The following is a 17983-nucleotide window of genomic DNA, read 5'->3' as shown; positions in this document are numbered from 1 at the left end:
AAATCTAAATCTAAAGTGTTATTATCAACGCTTTGTTCCGTTGGCTTCAACGAAATCCGTGAGAAAAGTTTCAGTTTCGCGTTATGAAAAACGCATCATTAATAACTCGTAACATATATGAAACATGTTAAAGCATGTTAAGCCTCATACAAAACATTCAACACCATCGCAGTCACCCAGCATCAAGAGAGGATCAAGAAGTGTCCCTATCACGTCGCAACTGGGATATTCGACGAGCACGCGGAACGTCCGAGGAACAACCGTTGCCGCAACGTGAAAGGGAAAAAAAAGGAAACAGACAGACGAGAGAGAAAGGGACAGGGAAACAGCGGTCACGCCGGGTGCAGGCGGGATGCATTGTGCAGGTCGGAGCGGCGGCGGCGAAGCGGAGCAGGGAGAGTCCGCTCGGTCCCTCGCATTTTCCTCCTTTTTCCCCCACGCTCGCGCGTCCTTCGCGTCTTCGCTCTCGCCTCTCGCCTCTCGCCTCACGCCTCTCGCCTCTCCGTCGCTCGCGGCAAGCCGCCGTCGCCGCCGATACCCCACAGAGTGGCACAGAGTCCCTTCGCCTTCGGTCCTATCTTCCACACGCCGACTTTGCCGCCTCGCTGCAACCGCCGCGCCGCGCCGCGCCGCGCCGCACGGTCGTCCCACGTTTCCACCGACCGCCTTTTTCAATCCGCTCTTTTCCCGCGGCGCATCGCATCGCATCGCATCGCATCGCATCGCGCCGCGGCGTGGCGCATTTTCCCGCCCCGCGGCTTTTCCTCGCTGAAACCGAAGAGAGGAAGCGGCCGTCGGATAGAAAACCACATGTTGCGGTTTTTCATGCCGCTCGTCCTCCGGTCCTCTCTCTTTCTCTCTCTCTCTCTCGTAACGCGCGAGATATCTCCGACGTGCCCTCTCCTCAACCCCATAGGTAAAACCTAATGGCATTTTTTATTTCCCCGGCTATACGAGCTGGGCGGGTCTAATGAGAATCCGACAAGCCTTCTACGCGCCGAGTCGATCTTTTCAGAGAATTGCGCTTCTTTTTTTATCATCGCGCGTTTGTCGAGCGGTTCTTCCTCGTGCAATTATTTCGGCGTTTAATTCACAAATCGCTGCGAGCTTTCCCCCGTCCCTCTTCGATTCTATCGCGGGCGTAACTGCATTACAGTTTATTCGGTTCAACACGCGTGCGTTCGTCGATATCCCACGCCGCGTGTAAAAGGATCTTTTTATCCTGTTTGCGAATAAAAGTGTTATTTTATCAGAAAAAAATGCCGATCCTTTTTTTTGTACATACATACGACCCAGCCGAAAATGATCGAATCGACGTCGATTTGTGATATCGACGCGTCGATGAATGGTCGCTGTCGGACACTGGTCGATATTTTTAATCTTATCATAATTGTTTTGAGCGTTCTTTAAAAAGTTACAATCAAAAATACATCAATTCGATATTGAATTGGCCGCGTCTAAAATCACAAAATTATAAATCAATACCGATATTCGATATCGGCCGTATAATCGATGTATCGACGTCGATTCGATCTAATCATTTCTGGCTGGGAAGTGACGAGAGAGAGAGAGAGAAAGTACTGTCGGGAAATCGTTCTTTTTGTCTTTTTTATTTCTCGATTTCGACAATTTGCTACAAGGATGCCAAGGATGTATCGTTATAGCAGCAACTGTAGGACACATTGCATTCAAATGCTTTCTCCTTTTCGCTCCTTCCTTCGTTGTCTCGGCTAACATCCTCTTACGTCCGCTTTGCTTCCACGAATGGAAGATAGCTCCGAGCTCCGAGAGCGTTCCCTGCGCTCTCCTACGTTTCTTCCTCCTCCCTCCTCCTCCACTTTCCGTTCTCCTCTCTCGCTCGAATCTACGCCTATTCCGATTTCGGAATCGTCTTTTCTCTCTCTCTCTCTCTCACAATCTCTCGCTTTCTTCTTCGCGCCGCGCTTGGATGGTCACGCCGTTCACGCTCCATTGCTCTTTCTCACTCTTGAATCACGCGCGGCCGTCTTCGTCGCGCGCGTGCGCGCGCTTACCTTCTCCCTCTATCCCCTCCTCTCTCGCTCGCGCTCGCGCTCGCCTGCGCAGTGCTTCCCATTCCATCGTGCTCGCGCGGCCGGCACTCACTTCAGTCCACATCGAGTCGTCGCGCGTGTTGGTCGAGATTCTTTCTCCGCTCCGCTGCGGATTGTCGCGCGTCGTTCGTTCGCCCGCTTGTTTTCCGCGTGACGAAACGGTCGGCGAAAACGCGCTTACTTTCGGTAAAGACGCGTTCGATTTTGGGACGTAACCGTTTAAACCACCGTCCGACGGTCGTCGTCGCCGGCGGCGGCGGCATGGATCCGCGGGGTGACGATCCGGCAGCGCGTTCCGCGTGAAGTGCGTCGCTCTCGATTTGGCCAACCCCGTCGCCGGATCGGCCAACAAGTGACTCAAGTGAGACGTGAGCGTGAGACGTTCAGTGACGAGTGTCGGCTGTCGGCTGTCGGCTGTCGGCTGTCGGCGCGCTTGACCGCTCCTCCATCGTTGCCGTTATTGTTGGTTGTTACTTGCTCCGCTCCGCTTCGCTTCGCTCCGGAGTCCGGCCTGTTGCGTCGCAGTTCGTCCCGTGACACGGATATTTCCCGGGATCTTGGAGGATCGTCGGTTATCGGACAGCAGGACCGTCGACCAGACGTCGGGCCGCGCGACATGGACTTCGTAATATTAAAGGTAAGTTCTTTCCTCTCCCCTCTCGCTCTCGTTCGGTTCGCGGAAGCGCGCCGCGTCGCGCGCGCCACGCATAAAGGAATTCGTTCACCCTAGGACATTCTTATTCTTACTATCGCGACAAGTCGCGACGTACGTTTTTTTATCGCCGCTCCGCTGTAGCCGCGAACTAATTTTGAAATATCGCCGCACGTCGTTTGTCGTTCGTCCCCTGCGCGGAAAAAAAGTGTCAAATCAAGACTTGCGGAGACCGTATGTACATACGTACAACGTATAATCTCGAAACGAGGCTACATCGCGTTAAACGAAGAAAATTTGCTTGAATAAAGTCATTTTTTCATTAATACAACTGCAACAATAGGATGCTATTTTGGAAAATTTTCGCCTGCGCTTATTCTACTTTAATCGTATAATATTACACGTATTTTATTACCTCACTTTATACTGTAATAACAAATGAATGAACGATATATGTAATGAGTTGATTAATAATTCTTTACTTGTGGCTGTTTACATATTTATTGTTGGGATATATAGCTTTAATTACACATCACAGAATAAGAAGTAATTGATTTTTACAACTGTCGCACATGAGAATTCGTCCTTTTTAAAAGTGTTGGTCCTGTCGCGGTCGAGCAACTTTTTCCGCTATCTCCGCAATACGTATCGGAAGGAAAACCGCCTCATTTAGCGAAATTCGCGTGGAAGCCGAATCATCGACATCGTCGTCCGTAGTCTGTGATCTCTCAACGAGCAGACGCGACAAGAACTTGCTCTTGGAGGACGACGCAACGCGACGCGACGCGACGCGCGCGTTATATTCTCGAGTGTTCATCGCGCCAAACGTGCCTTATCCTCGGTCCGTATCGCGGTACTCGAGACGAGTCGTGCGCTCGGCCCGGCCTGTGTGTAGGAAGTTACGAACACGTTGCGCGAACAAAAACGAGCAATCCGCCCGTTAACTCGTTTGTATCGTGCCGGGCGCGACGCGATATCGAGCCTCGGTGTCGGTTACTATCGAAACGCTTGTACGCCAAATTTATTTACTCCAGCAAATCGCTCCGTTCCTTCCTTTGTACGGCTTTATTGAAATTTGTGCGTATTAACGTACTCTCTCTCTCGCTCTCGCTTTACTCATTTGTTTTCTAAGAAAAACGAGAAACTTTGAAGGCAATTCAGAAATAGACTCACTTGAAAATGAGCATCGTAACGGCGATACTCCGTTTCGCAAATTAACGCGAACGAGAGAAAAATACATGTCGTATATTGAGAAAGTTACGTTATACTGTTAATTTTGCAGGAGAGAATGGTAAATTGTATACGGTACATTTTTATACGGCTCGCGATAAAAATGCGGTTTTCGCGATTGTGATCGCGAACGTGAACGAGGGAGCGAATATGGAGCGTCACATTTCGCGGCGCGGCGTGTCGCGCTGTATTAAGCAACAGCGAGTTATCAAGGGCCGTTGTTTCGAAATTCGACTGTGTGTCGCGTTAAAGGCCGGCCGGGCGCGCGGGCGCACGGGCGCACCGTAGACAAGGACGAAATCGATTAAGCGCTGATCACATCCATTTCCGCGTTCTCGGTTCCGCGTTGCGATTTGAATGACGGTCATTCGGTGACAATTCGTCCATCTCGGCGAGATTACATTTTACACACGCGGTGTGCGCGCGTGCGCCCCATCCCCAAAGTGTTCCCGGCGCGGCGCGGCTCACGAACGGCGCGGAACGCATTACGATGCATTTACATCGCGAGTAATAATACACATGACGTTTATAGACGTAAATACCGCGGTCCAGACGTAAATACCGCGCCATTAAGCGACCCGCTGCCATTGGCGCGCCGAATAAGCTCCCGAAAGCGCGCCGATATAAAATGAATATTTGTATAACGTATTGCACAAATACGAATTGTGAGAGATCGGCGAGTGCCGAGTGCCTCCCGCGCGCGCGTTTTCTCTCTCTCGAGTTATATATCGGATCCAATATGCCCACCTACCGCCCGCGTAGCTCGCCGAGAAAAGACCCGACCTTATTTACCTTTCGCCAGTTGGAAATTGACACGGCTCGCCAGAAAACTATCGTTACTACGCGGTGATACAGTTACGGCGGCGCACGCGTATGCCCGTGACAGAAAAATATTGGACGGAATTACCGTGAGATTGATGCATTCAATAAAAATCGTCGCTCGTAATTGAAACTCTCCTATTTCCGTTTCCTTGCGAGAACGATATCTTGCGTAAATGTTCCGGAAGCAATTTTTGTGTAAATTCTCTTCTAGCTATCTTTTACTTCTAAAAGATTTTTGTTCAACATTCTGTTTACCTCTACATTATATGTTTTATATTAGAAATGAAATTTTTGAAATAGAGTTAATATTATTCATGCCACGATTAATTATAGCGCCAACAGTTGATATATTGATGTGTCAATGTGTTTAACATATTAAAGGTTCTTCTATTCTCTCATTCATTTTAATTCTATCCATCCATGCATAGGAAGGAAATTCCAGAGTTCTTGTTGTCTCCGTGCCGTTTCTCTTCGAACTCGACCCGGATCTCTTCGCGTGTATTTTTTTCCTCTAACGTAAAAAAAGTTAAGGTGATCCAGATCTTGTGGGTGGGCGCGGCGGCATCGCTGGGAAGGGTTAAAGGTCCCAAACACGCGATCGTTTGCGTCGATGCGCGCCGAAAACGGCCGTTTCCAGACCGCGGTGCGAACAAGGGGAACGATTTTACGTCCCATCGCAGATAAAACGGTCCTCCGTTGGGTCAAGAGGTCAGGCAGTTCGCACTTTGCGTTCTGCCTGCCCTGCCACCTCTCCTTTTTTTTTTCGTTAATTCTCTCGTGCACACCGCGGCGTAATTACTACCGACCGGACAGCGCGATGCTCCAGTTATCGTTGCATTTCCCGTCGGAATTTCTCCACAGCGAACATCTGCGTTTTCGGATAACGCGCGTTTCGTCCTCCCGTTCGCGCGCCGTCGCTAATGTATATTTCATGGAAAGCCCGGACAGTTTCAGTAATGTTACACAATTTTTTGTTCCTCGTGGAATCCTGCGTGGAAATATTTCTGACACATGAGCTTTCGAAATGGTGAAAAATTTGCGTTAAATCCAGTTGCAAAAGTGCCGAAGGATAATTTTATATGAGCACTCGGTTGAAATTTATCACCTCGTATTTCATCACTTGATAAAAATAATGCCACGCTCTTACGAAATGATAATTAGAACTATTTTGACACCGATGTTATAATTTAAGTCCGATTCGAAATGTGACTTTAATACTTTATTAACCAGCTTTATGCAACTGATGCTCAACTATATTTAATACTTTATAACCATTGAATCACATGACACATCAGATTGCGCAAGTTTTAATTATAGAATACTTATAAAATCTTTTATACCATTTTTATAAATACTTTTAACCGAATATTATGTTGTTGTGTTAAAGTGATATTTTTGAAAGAGTATATGTTTCAATTTTTGCGAAATGATTATAATATTTGGAGCCATAATAAATCATGGGACAAAAGAACCGAATAATTTTTATAATGCTATATACACTCTTTATGATTTTAAAATCAGATATGATACTGCAGAAACAATTCTCAATAAAATGTATGTAATAATCATGTTTATATTTAGAATTATGAATGCTATAAGAAATAGATATCCGATATAATTTTAATCTTTTCTACTTTTAAATCTTTTCAATCCTTTTCTACATTTGATTGAAATGAGATTATAAAAGTAGCTTCTTATTTTGGGAGAAATGTTAGAAACATTGAATTTTTTTGAATTATATATTATTTTGGTTATATATTTCCTTTCCTTCTCTATCCTAGGAAATTATCCGAAAATTGTCGATACGAAATTAAACATTTCATGTGAAACGACCTATGACATAAATGAAAGATGAAAGCTTGATTAATCACGCTTAATTCTGAATGACATTGATGCATCCCATTTTGACATTTTCCATAAGCTCTGTAATGCATGTTTCGAGATATGGTTATATGTGTAACTCGAAACCAAAGTATCATATATTTCCCCCAGCGGCGACTTCCAGTTTTATGGATATTTTCGACGCGCCCCTCGGCAAGTCGTTTTGCGATACCAATACCTACTTCATTTCCAAGGGGTGCTGCTCCCGGATATAACCGCGAAAGTTGGTCGTACCGTCAGCGACGACGATGATACCTCCTCAGCGAGTTCGCGAATCCTCCCTGCAAATTTCTCTATAAGTAGTTGACGCGAACGGTTCTTACTCTGAAGGAAACGAGGAACGTACGCAAAACTTCTTCGTATAATGTGTCACAGAAATATCGCGATGCGATATTTTTGTGACATATCGTTCAGTACAAATTACGAGGATGTACGCGTTGATTTATATTTTAAAATAAATTAATATCATATGGCACATTAAATCACGTCTCTGAGTTTTACATAGTTTTGTTAACTAAATATATTCTATAATATATATTTTTTAACAATACATGTTAATAGTTTTATTATAATTTCACTTGGGTGGGTAAGAAAGATATATTTATTCGACAAAATATTTAAGTAAATCAAAAACTCGGTGCAATTAAAAGAACATGAACTTTTATTGCCACTTTTTTTACGATCAAAATAAAATTTCTTTAATGTTAAAATTAAATATAGTTGTGATACTTTGTATGTGAAGATCATCCTTCAGAATATTTTTAAATACACATTTATTTTTTATTGAGGAAATTTATATTTTAATAGATATCATTATTCTGTCGCGCCTTCTTGTATTTAATCTTGAAATTACGATATTCGTAAAGTTTGTGTCAAATCGATAGAAGAGAGAGAGTAAAACGTTTGGTTTAAAGAGTTCCGTTACTCTGGACATGTGAAAGAGACGTGTCACGATTACGTGCTAGGATTCTGCAATGAGATACATAATTGATCGCAAAGGTCAACGCGAAGTTGCCAGTGGAAATTCGCAATTTCCGTTCAACTCGAATAGAAAGTTACGACCAGCTTGATAGAGTTTCGTCGGTTTCTTCCTGTCGACCCCCCAAGATTTGCAGTCGCGAGTTCGTTGGAATTTCGAAGCTCGTCCTTGCGTCGCAATCGCAAATATGCTACGACATGGTATCGCGGTATCCACGAGCCGAGTGCATTTGCCTCGGTAAGTACGTTGCCATCATTATGGTTCAACCCACGCTTATCATTCCGAGAAACCAGGTGTACGATAAACAATGATAAACGGGCTTCCACGCGGAGCTGCCGGTGGTTTACCGCATATCAGGCCATTCGTCACGAAGCGAGATATAGAAGGGGGAGGAGCGTGACCGTTTTTTTTTGTGGGGATACCTTACCGCGTGTTTCTTTTTATCCTGCGCATTATTTCCTTCGGGGAGCTAATGCTATTTAAATAAGGTATCCAAGTGCGATTTGTATACGCGCGTTTACTCGTGTCTCGTACCTATAATTATTCGACAAATTCAGTACGAAATGCTGACGTTTTTAAAAAATTGGGTATATTACACGCATAAATTAAATATTATTTAACATTTGAAAAAGTTTCGATAGAAGAAGAATAATGTTAAACAATTGCAGTTTATAAACGTTACATTTACAAAGCGTAGATTTTTTTTAAAGTATATCGAACAAACTTTCATTTAGTGTCTGATTGCAAATAAAAAATTGTAAAAGATATTCGCGGTATATAAGCGTGTAAAAATTTCCCCATTCTCTCTCTCTCTCTCTCTCTCTCTCTCTCTCTCTACAGAAGCGCAACACGGTGAGAAAATTTGCGTTTATTGACTATACTTGTTTGAAGCGCTTAATTCTCCCAAATGTAATGCAGTCATTTATGCTTCATACAGAAGATATAGACTCTCCTCCGCGGCGTGTACACACAGTCGGGATCAAATAAAAAAATACACGGCCGAGCGCTTATATATACATACAAGCACGATCTATAAGCGAGTATATGAGAAGGTTTAAATCTAGGATGAGAGCATTTATAAAAGCGAGGAACTCCGTGCACACAGGGATACTCACCCACCACGTGACGCATGCACACGCGTGTGCACTATCTCTATTTATCTCCGACTCGATCACGGCGCATTTATCATGCGGCTTCGTAGCCGGTCCCCTTTGAGGCGTCTGTGCCCTCAAGTTTTGCGCAAACACAGAGACTTTTTAATCGACGCGCGTCGCGGTTCCGCGAAAATTTTTCAAGGTAGACCGCTCTTTATACCTGAGAGTTGGCCCGATTGGCTAATCTTTTTTTATAAATCCAAATTAATCCATTTTTCAAAAGCTTAATTTTTCAAATGCTGTAATAATAAACATGCATGTTATATAACATATGTATTTAGCATATGTATCAGAAACGTTGAGAAAAATGTGAAGAGATAAACAAATTCAACGCGTTATTTTTATAATTGCTCACGTTGTGCTAAATTTTTCCATAATACATTTCACAAATTAATAGGGGATGATAAATTCCTCAGAGGGAAATTGGAGGACGCTGCTTAATCATCTATTATTCGTCATTAGTTTTTGTTTGGCGATCTGTCTCTGCTTAATTTGTTTAGACTCTCGATTTTTTACGAAAGCTTCGAGAACTCGCAGATGTCGGTGTCGAGCGAAAGGGGATATAGAAGTGAACGACATAAATAAAATTTCCCGACGTACATAATGGGTCAAGAGCGAAGTGTCCTGTGGAGCACCACCGTTGGCGATAAACCGTTTAAAATAAGTGCCTGGCAATAAATGCTTACCCTCATGCACGACCTTATTGTGGCGTACAGTCAAGTGCGTTCTTCATTCCTTTCGTTCGCTGACGACGGGAGTGATGTACTCGGGATTAATTATCGTTTCCGTCAGTCTGTCGCAATAAACAAATTGTTGACGATTGGTCATTAATATGCGCCACGCCCAATTCGCGGATTATAACTCCTCTGCTATGCAAATATTCAGCAGTCAGCTTGAAATTATTTTCGTCCGTGTCCGAGCTTGACGCGCGCGGAAAAATAGTATTCTACGTGAATTAATTAAAATGGTGTAACAAAAAAGATAAATTTACATAATTGTAATTTATAATATAATGTTATGCATAATAAAATATGCGTAACACATAAACATATTGCGTAATTATATTTATGAACGTGCGCAAATCACTTCAGAGAGATATTGTCTTTTATTAATCATACAGATTTAATTCAAAATTAAGAGTTTAACAAGATATACTCTCCCTTGAATTTTTGTATTAAAAAGGAAGTAATAATAATAATAACTTTAAATAATGTGCTCTGTTGGGAACAGCATTATTACACATTATTTATTCGGATTGGCGCGGACGCACGTACCAGCTGCCAGTCGCAACATCCGGCTTCCAAATTAATGAGGGTTCACTCGACACCTAATGAACGAAACGACGTGCGTACTCGCGCACGGTGTTTCGTGGCCTGGGGCGAGAAAAAAAAGAGGAAATACGGGGTTTCGTAATCGGGACAATGTCGATCGGGTACGTTCGTAACGAGAGGAGAGAGGCGATCTTTCGACCCGCGTGCTTAAAAATGATCGTTAACCTTTAGAGGATGGGCAGATTTTTTCATGACTTTTTATGATTTTTATTTATAACTTTTATATATGTGTTAAAGTGTTACACTACGAAAAATCAGCGACCCCGTGGAGCCCAAAAATATTAGGCTTTCCGTTCTCTAAAGGTTAAGAATCCGCGCACGTTGTTTCCGAAGTGGTGCACAATAAGGCAGGAAAGGTGCGGCGGACAGAGGGGAAGGAAAGGGAGGAAAGAGCGGATAAGAGGAGGGACCAACCGGGGGATAATGAAATGAAAATTGCCGCGCGAATCGTCACCGCGTGGCTTTCGAGGTGCCGCTGATGCATGCCCGAGAGTTATATGCCTCGTTTCGCGTTCTTCGCCGATTCGGACGATTACCCATCGCAATTTTCATAATGGCCATCATACCGATGGTGATTTTTATGGCACGCTGCTCCTCTCTCGCCAGTCTCGCCATCGCCGTGTCGGAGTGTCGGCCTTGCCGCGTCGTCATCCGAAATCTCTCGGGGGCGACGTTCGAAGGGCGAGCACTCGTTTCAGCGATGCCCCGGAGACACTTTAACAAGGTGACGTTCTGCATAGCTCCATGCTTATCCGTACTTATCCTCGTCGTATCCGTGCCTTAGGCACGTATATCAATTGAGATCTCTATTTTAATACTGTTATAATTTAATATATAAAGATTGTTTTTGCAGTTTTTTGGGCGGGAATATGATTTCGTTTATTAAATTGCTGTACATAACAATTTTGAGAAATTTGCGATTAACGTTTACAAAAAGAGCTGTTATATAACTTTGTATTAGTAAATATATTATAAATTAAAATGATATCACATAAAATATGATAATTATATACTGTCAAATGTCTGGACATCGTGCAATTAATATTTAAATTTGTCGGCAGCTTATTACTCGAGGCGAATAAACTCTTTGGTTCTCAGCATGACAGCAGAGTTGCTTAAAACACGAGGAAAATAAATAACTATGCGGGCTTTTGTTATCTTGTTGACTCTTTATGGATCCGTGGCATAACAGCAGTTCACCCTTATTGCCATAAAGTAAGCAGCGTGTAATATTCTTATTCCTAACTGGAGAGAACATGAAAATGTTTCATCCAGTTCATTCCATTCATCGAGTTTTATTTTATAGAAGGTAAAATAATTTATGCCAAAGTATGTCGCTTAGAAATTTCGCATTTGCAAATTACTGCATTGCGCTCGTCCGAAATAACGACGGTGAATTGTGCTGTGTTTCCACGAGTATGACAATTTCTCGCATTTGTGCCGGGGAATGAAGCGCGCGCCGCGCGAGCGAGAATGTGAACAAACATCTTTTTTCCTAGAGAAATCTGGCGCGCCATTGAAACGAACATAAAAACAGTTGGTCATGAGAGATGCGGTTGCCGGCTGTAACGATTGAGTCTTGGCAACGAGTAGAATGCCCTTTTTTAAGAAAATATGGCTCGCGTACCTGGCATTTTATTTATCTATTTCTCTCTTCCGCCTCGTTTTTGTTTAATTATCAAATCGTCCGTTTCGGCGAAAATTTTCATATGGCGTTTGTAGTATCGTTAACGGCATTTATTGACAATTATGTATTGGGTTGTGCAATAACTTGTGAAATATACTTCTCGATGACAATTAGAAATTATTGCTAAAATTAAAAAAAAAAGATGTAGAAGATGTAGAGATATTAATTTGGAAGGAATAGAAATTTCATATAAATTCAGAACTTTTTGTTTACTTTTTTCTTATTGTTAGTAAGTTTTAAGTTTAATATTAATTGAACATTTTAATGGAATATTTTTCAACAAATTTTAAAGTATAGAAACATCGTGAAATTGGTTTCTTTAATCTCTCTCTTATATTCTATACTTTTAACATGAAATTATTGATAGAAAAAGATTTTACACTCATCCACCGTTTTTAATAGAAAAAGACAAATTAATCCACGATTAACAACCTCGTCTTTCTGAATTAGACTGATAACTCCTAAAGTGAGACTGTATTATCAAGCGGTTACTGTATATGAGACGATGATCACAAGTTTTGACAAGACCACAAACAGGGATTTGGCAGTTTTAATCGGAAAAAACTTGTTTACACAGGGCATACGTACACTTTTCGCCTCTCGGTTCGTTGTCCCAAAACGTTCGCGATTGCGAGGGGAGAACGGACTAGTAACGAAGGGTTACGACCCTGTTTTCCCGCGACGACGATGTCGCTAAAAATTATTAGTTCCATTCGCACCTCCGCTCCCTCTGGCCCCGTCCCCGTCGTTGTTTACGAGAAGCCGTAAAACGCACCATCGCTTGTGCATACAAATGCGTTTTACGGATGTACGATATTTTCGCCGATTTCAAGACGACAACGGGAACCAAGGGCTGAAGACGGTGGAGAAGAAGGAGAGGAGAGTGCATTAGCCAGAGATGTTGCCGTTCCGGTAAGGAGTCGCACGTGACACCGTTGCATAAGAACAAAGGGATATGTAATAAGCGCAACGGCGCGCGGAAAATCTCCTCCGGCTTTGTTATCACCGAGATAAGCGGAAACGCGTGAGATTTGCGAGCTCCTCCAGAGCTACGTTTAATTTCTGCTGAGCGCGTCTTTGCTGTAACGCAACCGGGCGCACTCTCGACAAGCGCGTCGCTTGCATTTTGGAAAGCGCTGCATATTGTAGGTCTCTAGGAGATGGACTTTTTCGTTATTTCCTCTAGCTTACCGCGTATGAACGCGGGAAATTGTTGAATTTCCCGGAATATACGAGACGCGGGAATATACATATAAAAATTGCTTGCATTTATGATTAACTCAAACGAACAATTGCGAATTTAACGTTAGGGGAACGATGAATGACTAATACGGGGATTCGTTTGTTTTGCCGGCGATTTTTCAGTGAACATTCCCGAGACTTTTACAGTACGCCGTTTGGAAACTTCCGCACCGCTGCAGTTTCTCCTCGCGCCCGCCGATTCGATCCCGCGTAGAAAATTGTAATTTACATGGATTTAATCTTCGCAGGCGGGCGGCGCCGCGTGGCCAGGAATCTTCTCTCTCCCTGTTAATAAGATTTAATATCTCACTCGATAAAGGGAAGCCTCGCTCGGGAGGGCTCGAAAATCATTAACATTATTTCCCGGGTTTCTCTACCGTTCACGAATTGCAACAAGTCAAATTAGAGACGAGCGGCAGCCCCGCCGCACCCGTTTCTGCGCTCGCGCGGGATACGCGGGATACGCGGGATACGGGCGCACGTATTAAAACAGTGTCTCCCAACTCCGCCGACTTGTTATTCCGCCGACGTCTTCTGGGTGGTCCCGAAGTAGTCTCACAGATAGAAAGAATGTAACTTTATTACGACGCCACATGGCCGGAATACGAGAGTCGAAACGTGTCATGGCCACCGTTTTCCTGTACGTAACCGACTGAACACCCTTAAAATCACCAAAACCGCGTTTAAAGGACAAGAAAATACGTGCACGCTTGGATGCACTCGCGTAGGTTAGGTATGTGCGCACACGTATCATTAAATTAATACGAACATTCTGTTTACTTACAATATAGAGTCCACGGAAGAGAAGCATATACTTCAATAAAGATATCACATTTTCTTGAGAGAAGTTTATCCGTTATTTGAATCAAGTAAAAATTTTATTCATCTAGAATAATCGTTTACTTCAAAAAAGAATTTGTATTCTTGATGATTACAATTAATATTATTTTTATTTATTTAATTTTCTTTAATTCTTTAGTTCCTAAGTGGAATGTAGGTTAGGAGGTTTTCGTGCGCGGTGCGGAGGGGTACAGTTTAGAATATAAAAATTCCTGTCCTCAGGTGGACTCGAACCCGGTTCCTCGTGGTTATGAGTCTGACACTTTATTACTAGGCCACATCTCTGATTATATTCTTAGTGCTGCAGTATCTAGTTTTCACAGAAGTGATTCATTGATTTCAAGTATTTCATATTCTTACCTAAAGAATCAGTAAATATTCAAATCAAGCTTATGTGGCTTTTCTTAGATAAAGTTTACAGAATATACTTGAAATCAATGAATCACTTCTGTCAAAACTAGATACTGCAGCACTAAGAATATAATCAGAGATGTGGCCTAGTAATAAAGTATCAGACTCATAACCACGAGGAACCGAGTTCGAGTCCACCTGATGACAGGAATTTTAATATTCTAAACTGTACCCCTCCGGACCGCGCACGAAAACCTCCTAACCTAGAAGAATGTTGTTCTATACAGCCAAGTATTTCATATTCTTACCTAAAGAATCAGTAAATATTCAAATCAAGCTTATGTTGCTTTTCTTAGATAAAGTTTCAGAATATACTTGAAAGAAGAATAAATTCTTCTTTTAAGCACATGATGATAAGCTTTTCTAATACTTATGATAAGTATATCTTAAAACTAATATTAAGAAAATATTCTTTGTTGAAGAAAACTATTACTCAAACCAAATAAAATAAAATGAGTAATTGCTTTTCTTGGCTGTAGAACGATATTTTTCTGTGTGTAGTGGTAATTCCGCATTGAGATGTGAGTAAAACTCAGATTAAAAATACTTATCGATCTTTACACGTAAGTCTCCAATTAAATTGAAGTTTCCATAAAGAGCGAAGAGAGTTGATTTCTTATCTATTTATATCGTTGATACTATATTCGCAAATACGTTCATCATCAATAAAATGACGGAATCCGTAAATTACAAATCTTGCAGTCTCGCGAGCAGAATTGTCTCTTCTCATTTTAAGTTAATGGATTAGCGTTCGGTAATTGAAGGTTCGCTCGATCATTGCGTCGACACGATGAGAGACTCTGGGGATGTGCGAGCCGAAAATACGCGCGGGCGCGCGCGCATCGGTATGTCCATAAGTTTCAGTGCGCGTGCTGCGTACGCGAAATTCATTAGACGACGGGATCCACACGCCCGCTTTAATATCGAGACGCAATTTAAATGCATATCACGTGCCGCGTCGAGACGCGGCGGCCGCCGTCGCCGCCGGGATTATCATAACCGAGCAATTATCGTGCGGGAGTTTAGGACCGTTCGCGCTCGTTCACTCGCTCGTCCGCAGACACACTGGCGCCGGTTTACCTATCTCTCAGATCCGTCCATGCCTGACCATAAATTCGCGCTGGCGAATTTCCCAAGTTACACCCCAAGTTTCACGAATGACTAAGCACCGATAAATCCCCGTCGCGCGGCATTAATCCCACCGCGGACGAAGGACGACCGACATCGCGTCTCCGCGATCGACGTAAACGACTATATACCATTAGAATTATCGCTGATATAATTTATCGCCGTTTGTGTACCTTTGCGCTCGCGTGCGGTAATACCTGTGTGACGTTATATGGATATCTTGGGATTAAGTCGGGAAACGAAGAGAGAGTAGCGGTGGGAGCAGATAAAGGACCACATGAAACATTTATAAAGTTAGGTACATATGCTTTTAATATTATATTGAATTTTTTGAAAATTGATAATCTAAATAGCGTATAAATTGTGAATAAATAATCGTATTTTTTTCTCTTTTGTGTAAAACAATATCGTTTTAATGAAAAAGTATTTTATATACAACAGTTTGTAAGCAAATTCCCAGCAAACTCCTTTGTTCACTTTTTTCGTTACGATCGTTCAAGGATATTATTTGTATTATTGAGTTGCCATACTTTCGATAAAGACTCGGTATATATCTGTCATGGGCGCGACGGGGCTGATATAAGTAGGTCGATCGCGTGATATAGTTTTTCAGGTGTACACACAGAAAAATATATACTACCTACAAGTTAATATTACTTGCTTCAAGTATTTGATAAGTTCATATATGAGCAAATCTACCATAAAGTCGTCATAAGTATCACATTTACTCAAAACATATTCTAGATCTTAGCAAGTTTAGTACTTGAAACAAGAATATTAAATTAATACGAACATTCTGTTTACTTACAATATAGAGTCCACGGAAGAGAAGCATATACTTCAATAAAGATATCACATTTTCTTGAGAGAAGTTTATCCGTTATTTGAATCAAGTAAAAATTTTATTCATCTAGAATAATCGTTTACTTCAAAAAAGAATTTGTATTCTTGATGATTACAATTAATATTATTTTTATTTATTTAATTTTCTTTAATTCTTTAGTTCCTAAGTGGAATGTAGGTTAGGAGGTTTTCGTGCGCGGTGCGGAGGGGTACAGTTTAGAATATAAAAATTCCTGTCCTCAGGTGGACTCGAACCCGGTTCCTCGTGCTTATGAGTCTGACACTTTATCACTAGGCCACATCTCTGATTATATTCGTAGTGCTGCAGTATCTAGTTTTCACAGAAGTGATTCATTGATTTCAAGTATTTCATATTCTTACCTAAAGAATCAGTAAATATTCAAATCAAGCTTATGTGGCTTTTCTTAGATAAAGTTTACAGAATATACTTGAAATTAATGAATCACTTCTGTCAAAACTAGATACTGCAGCACTAAGAATATAATCAGAGATGTGGCCTAGTAATAAAGTATCAGACTCATAACCACGAGGAACCGAGTTCGAGTCCACCTGATGACAGGAATTTTAATATTCTAAACTGTACCCCTCCGGACCGCGCACGAAAACCTCCTAACCTAGAAGAATGTTGTTCTATACAGCCAAGTATTTCATATTCTTACCTAAAGAATCAGTAAATATTCAAATCAAGCTTATGTTGCTTTTCTTAGATAAAGTTTCAGAATATACTTGAAAGAAGAATAAATTCTTCTTTTAAGCACATGATGATAAGCTTTTCTAATACTTATGATAAGTATATCTTAAAACTAATATTAAGAAAATATTCTTTGTTGAAGAAAACTATTACTCAAACCAAATAAAATAAAATGAGTAATTGCTTTTCTTGGCTGTAGAACGCGTGATATAGTTTTTCAGGTGTAGCTATTGGCCTTGATTTCACAGTAGTTTCGGCCACAACTTATGTGGATATGCGTGTTGTTGTGTGCTGACTCAATGCAATCGTACATATAGATAATTCCAAATTAATTAAAATAATTTGACAATATTTTTTGCCACAAGTTTTTTTTATTTATATAGTTACCCATATATTTATTTAATGTAGAATATGTTTCCATATACATATATGGGGATTGAGTCTTTAAATACTTCTATATCTACATAACGCTTTATTAATATATGATATGCTATAATTAGTACATTACATGTTAATTACTAATATTTTATAATATCCTCCGAAGGACGGAAAATCGTATTACCAAACAAAACGAAACCGTGTGTTTTGCAGTCGTTCTTATGCAGCACGTGGTACACGTTATACAGACTGGATTAGTATTAGATTTAGCGAGGGGGCAGCGATGTGGCGCACGCGGTGCGACCGTCGACGATCGTATGCAGCTGGCGTTTATTATTGCTCTAATTATCGCGTGGCGATGTCAACGCCGATTGTCGCTCTCGTACGTATGTACCACCTTGCCGGGCGTCGCATTTCGACGCGGACGAAAATCGCTGATGAAATTTCGATTCGCGAAATGAGGAGAACGGGGTGACGAGCTGTGCGCACGACCACAACGGTATGAGCCATTGTTACCGCCTGAATTTGCCTGGCTGAGCAGATGCGAATTCCGCGCGTTTAACGCTAAACGTGCCAGAGCAAACGAACATAATCGAATGCCGCGTGCACTCGACTCGAGCT

At 41.9% G+C, this 17983-nt stretch overlaps 1 protein-coding gene across 1 annotated transcript in view; it reads left to right on the top strand.

The window, feature by feature from the left end:
* The first annotated feature begins 2107 nt into the window (after window positions 1–2107).
* Window positions 2108–17983, top strand: part of Slip1 (SLo interacting protein 1) — a 191544-nt gene continuing 175668 nt past the window's right edge. The window contains exon 1 of the mRNA XM_071704823.1: window positions 2108–2709. Within this exon, the coding sequence (XP_071560924.1) occupies window positions 2689–2709 (21 nt within the window). The 5' untranslated portion in view covers window positions 2108–2688. The remainder of the gene's footprint in view (window positions 2710–17983) is intronic.

The sequence above is a fragment of the Temnothorax nylanderi genome, unplaced genomic scaffold (genome assembly GCF_030848795.1).
Source record: "Temnothorax nylanderi isolate EJ_2023f unplaced genomic scaffold, tnyl_v1.0 TNYL_tig0044_pilon, whole genome shotgun sequence".
In the NCBI taxonomy this organism is placed as follows: domain Eukaryota; kingdom Metazoa; phylum Arthropoda; class Insecta; order Hymenoptera; family Formicidae; genus Temnothorax; species Temnothorax nylanderi.
Note: the sequence above shows the minus strand (reverse complement) of the source record. Positions and strands in the feature narration are given on the sequence as shown.